Source organism: Rhea americana, unplaced genomic scaffold (assembly GCF_003343005.1).
Source record: "Rhea americana isolate MKP2758 unplaced genomic scaffold, rheAme1 scaffold_300, whole genome shotgun sequence".
In the NCBI taxonomy this organism is placed as follows: Eukaryota; Metazoa; Chordata; class Aves; order Rheiformes; family Rheidae; genus Rhea; species Rhea americana.
The window spans coordinates 159,401-164,371 of NW_028186425.1; the positions used below are offsets into that span (position 1 = coordinate 159,401).

The 4,971-nt window shown below is 36.7% G+C and overlaps 1 protein-coding gene across 1 annotated transcript in view; it reads left to right on the plus strand.

The window, feature by feature from the left end:
• Positions 1-4,971, plus strand: part of NOL10 (nucleolar protein 10) — a 57,677-nt gene that overhangs the window by 317 nt on the left and 52,389 nt on the right. The window contains exons 2-5 of the mRNA XM_085309707.1: positions 1,195-1,240; positions 2,005-2,103; positions 2,807-2,884; positions 4,640-4,677. Coding sequence (XP_085165833.1) covers positions 1,195-1,240; positions 2,005-2,103; positions 2,807-2,884; positions 4,640-4,677 — 261 coding nt within the window. The remainder of the gene's footprint in view (positions 1-1,194; positions 1,241-2,004; positions 2,104-2,806; positions 2,885-4,639; positions 4,678-4,971) is intronic.

The window sequence follows — 4,971 nt, forward strand, 5'->3', positions numbered from 1 at the left end:
GGGGAGGGAGCGCGGCGCGGCCGGCGGCGGCAGTCAGCGGGCGGGAGCCGGGAGGCAGAGCCGGCAGGGGCGGGCGGCGAGGCGGGTCTCGCGCGGGGGAGGCCTGTGTCGGCGCGGCGCGGCGGCCAAGCTGCGGAAGGGGGGAGCCGCCGGCGAGGGGCTGCGAGCGAGCTGCCCGTGCGAGTCCGCACCCTCCCCGAGCCCGCTCTTCTCGGAAACCCGGTGCTCCGCCAGGCGCGGCCTCTGAGGCGGRCGTCGCCCGGTCCGCGTGCGGCTTAGGGGCCCACTGCTGCCGCCTGGTCCTTGGCACGCGTGTTGCGGCAGCTCCCTGCTGCTGGCGGGGCTGGGTGCGAGGCAGCTCCGGAGGTACCACAAGGCCTCGGAAGTTCACGTGGGCCAAAAAGGAAATGGATGAATCTACATAAGAAAAAATTACCACGGGCTGATAAATGCAAAGAAGGGCTCGGGCTTTGGTTTGGTGGAAGTTGGGAAACAGGTAGGGAAAACCACTGTGCCCTGCCTCATTCTTGTTCTGTTTCCTGGGCATCAGTTGCTGACTGCTGTAGGTCATTTACCTGACCGGGTGTGGCTGTTTATATATTGTTACAGCAAAATCTTTAAAAAGCTGTATTATTCTTTTGGGCCTGATTTCTTTCCTTTTYCTGAGTTACCCAAACCGTTCTAGGTGTAACTCTTGGAATTTTGTTTCAAAATGAGAGAAAAAAACAGACTAAAATGAAATCCTTTTGCATTTGTTAGCTAGCTATTTTGTGGGTTTTTTTGTTGGCTAGTATATCTTCTCTATAATATGYTGGTAAACATTTGAACTGATGCTATATGTGTAGCTGCAGCCAAGACTAAAGTGGCTTACAACTGTTCTATTTTTTTTATATATGCTTATATTGATTTTTTTTTTCACTGAAACAGTTAAAATATTTTAAAACTAAAAATACATCTTGAGTACATATATCTCTGTAGGTAGTTATTCTACAGCCACTCAACAATTTGAAGTGKTTTTTTTTTAATGTAAAATTRTTAAATTTGGTAATGGATTTTTTAATGTAATAATAGAAAAAAATTAGTGCACTTGACAGTTCATCAAATTATACTTTCAAATTTGATGAACTTTAAGCATTCATTTGTTTTCTCTGTGTGTAATAAACTTAATCCTGATAGCTGWTTACTTTCTTTCAGTGGCTCTCTGACAGGAAGAAAAGAGCTTTACAGAAGAAAGATGTTGGTATGTTGTCCCATTATATAGTCCTTAATAATATGCGATTGCATGTACACAACATGAAAATCTAGAAATAGACAAATAAAATTACAAACTGATAAAGTTAGKTATATCTAGCTCACATTTTGATAGCTACGAAATTAAAGCTATGAAGAATTTAGCTTAGAAGACTATAATTTAACTTCCTATATAGCTTAATGTGAATAGAATGTTACCAATATCATTTTAAGTTCCAAGCATTAAGTATTGGGACTGTAGACTGAACAAAATCATGATAGGTATGTTCCATGTATATTTTTTAATAAAGCCTAACTTCAGAGTCCTTGTGTATTCTGCTGTGTTTAGACCAGTGCAGGAAAATCATTATTTTAGTCTAAGCTTGTTCTGCAGAAAAAGGATGCCATTTAAATATCATAAGTAGCATCATATAATAATACCCACCTAACTAAAACACTTATAAAATAGGTAACAGGAAGGTGGGATATATTATTCAACCTCTCAATTGTATAAAATGTGTGATACATATTTGCTAATACAAGATATAGTAATGTGTTACATTTTTGCTACTTCAGAATAGACATTTATTCTGCATGAAGATAGCCTACTTCTCAGTAAAGACTCTATTAGTCTGCATATAGCATATCTTAATTACACTTAAAAGATCAAGACTACTTTTTTGTATTCAATTCGTTCARCATACTTCATAAGAAACTCTTACACTTTTTGACTGATAAACACTACTATATTTTAAAACAAATTTGTTTTTACAGATATTCGTAGAAGAATTGAACTTATTCAAGACTTCGAGATGCCCACAATTAGCACAAAGATTAAGGTGTCAAGAGATGGACAGTATATTATGGCAGTTGGTGAGTTAACTTAAATGTCTCTGTATAGMAAAGGCTGAAAATACTAGGAAATCTTTATCGCAGAAGACCTTACTATTTAAGGTAGATTCRATAGGGTTTGTTTTTTAAATGGAGCATTGTTTAGAGTTTGCGTTTACTGTTATGATATGATAAAACCAATGTCTTGATATTATGACACTGTGCTAAAACAGGTTTTAACTGTATCCTAAAAGGAATACCTGTATTCTAAAAACAAACTAACTCCTATTTTAATATTCTATACATGTATAATCTTTATATATAAAATGTATACAATATTTATATTTCTGTGTAACTTCGGAACACTTGTTTGAGTATTGCTTTAAAGGTCGTTAGATAATACTACATTTTGTAACTACTGAAGCAGACTACAAACTTCAATACTTTAAGTAGAATTTATTAGCATAAGAAGACTTACTGGAAGATACTATTACATTTTAAATAGTATGTCCAGTAATCAAAAGAACCTATGTGTAGGTAGAGGACTTCCAGGCATCAAAGCGAAGAGATTCTTTAAGATTAGTTACCGAGAGGCCAATTTTCCCAGTCACAGGCATTTTGATCATTTTGTTGTTTTCTAAGGTCAGAATTCTTGTAGTTAAAATGTAGTAAAGTCTATGTATGTAAGACATGCATTGATGTTATCTTTTTAAATTTCTTATTAAAAATCAAATGTTTTTTTCAGGAACTTATAAGCCAAGGATTCGCTGTTTTGATACCTATCAGTTATCCCAGAAATTTGAAAGATGTTTAGATTCTGAAGGTTAGTACAAGATGTGACTGCTTACTACCTTTCATATGTAATTCAGGTTCGACTCAAATGCATGTTTCCTTCTGTATGTTGAGAAGGTGTTGGGAGGTGGGGAATGATACAGGAATCTAGAGTAATATGTAACCTGATTTTTATTCCTTCTTGTTTTATCCCCTTTTTTTTTTAAATAAAAGTTCTTCCCTTGAAGCCAAGTGAAGAATGTAGCATTCATTTTGAGCCAGTAAGCATGGAGCTTGGAAAGTGAATGTGACCAAAGACCACAACTCTGAGGAATGTTATGTGTGTGTGTGATGGCTAGGTAGCACCAAGTTCTTCGTTTCTCTTCCTTCTGTCAACTCCTAATGTAGAGGAATGCAGTGAGGTGGTTGCACTATCATTACTTCAATGAATTCTCATTGTTTTCCAACTGGAGCCCATGCTCACTAGGTGAGTTACAGAAGCAAGAGGTTTTTTTTAAGAAAGCAAGGGCTAGATGGTAGCATGAGTAAGACCTGAATTACATCTTGTTTGCTAGTATTTTGGTTGGAGAAAAACTGTAGTGAGGACAGCAAGGAGCCATCTGAACAATGAGCGAAGGAGAATCTGTTGGAAGTTAGACTARGGGAGGAGATCAGAGCTGCTGTGGCTTTGAGTTTTAGGAAGCATGGATTTGAGGAAGATTTTGTTTTGTTTTTAGTTAAAATATGAAGACTAAGGGCTGTAGACTGGGATACAGATGTGAACAAAATAATGAGGGATGAGTAGAGTGGCAGAAGCCRTAAGTCATTGCAAAAAAATGAAACTGGTCTAGCTGTGGTGTGTGCGAAACTGGATTAAAAATGAAAATTGAGAAACACTGAATTAGATCAGGAGAAGGAGAGCAAAGCATAGTGGTGTTTTCTTACACTATGCCGTAGGACTACAAGCAATCATGTAGTAAGGGGACAGTGCTGCAAGTAAGAGGAGAGGAGGTGTAGGAGTAAGGGTTATGAGTGGCTGGGGAGAAGAGGAGGCAGGAGTGAGACCTGATTTATTTTTAAGAGTAGAAGTCATTGCAATAGTGAATGATTGCTGATCTATTTGAGCTTAAAGTTAAATATTTTTGAAACTGTCATCTCACTAGACTGAAGTTATGTTTATTTTAAAATTAGCAGAGTTGCTTCAAGTAACTTAAGCTAGCTCATTTAAATGCAGCCAGCTTAGTTGAAGCAGCTACTACCTGATGTTCTTGACCCAGCTTATCTAAAGCTAGCTGAAATTCAATACGTTTCAGTCAGTGTAGATAACTTTCAAATTTGTGTTTATTTGATCCTTAAATTTTTTTTCTGTGGAAGTGCTGACACCTTAGAAAGTCCATGTCTGCAGATTTCTGTGTAGCATATCTGAACTCTTTTTTAATCATCTTTTTTGCATCATCAAGGTTCACGGACCACACACACATGCTGAAAACCATTGGTTTAGACCTTTCTTGAGCCAATAAATATGCGGTTGAGCATTATGTTGAGGAAAGTGTAATCTTTTTRTCATTCTTGTACATTTGACAAGATGCTTCATATGTTTGTAAAGATTTAGAAAAGTACTTACTGTCTTGCAAATGAAGTTACATAATTAAAGATTTTATCACAATGCTTACATCATGCATTGACACCTGTGGGGAATACTTATGTGACTACGGTTCACATAAATGGGTTTTCAGGATTTATGCCAATGTTTACAAATAAGTTTGCTTACTTAGCTGACTTAAAACCTTCTTGCTCTCTCCTCTAGTGGTTACATTTGAGATTTTATCAGATGATTACTCAAAGGTATGTTTAATATTTTCGATATATAAATGAGAAAATGTGTTTAATGTGTATATTAGAATGCAATTTCATATATAGTTAAGGCAGTCAATCACGACTTTGGGAACWAAAAAAAGGGTAAACTTTTATACTTTCAAAATGTTTTTTGTTTTTTTTGCTTCTTTGTACTATAATTTGCTTTATTACCTTTAAAGTCTTTTGCCTGTAGTAATAAAAAAAAATCAAATAACAGTCTATTCTCTGAATAAAATAATGTGGAAAGCAGAATTAATAATTCTTTTTATGGCAATATATAAT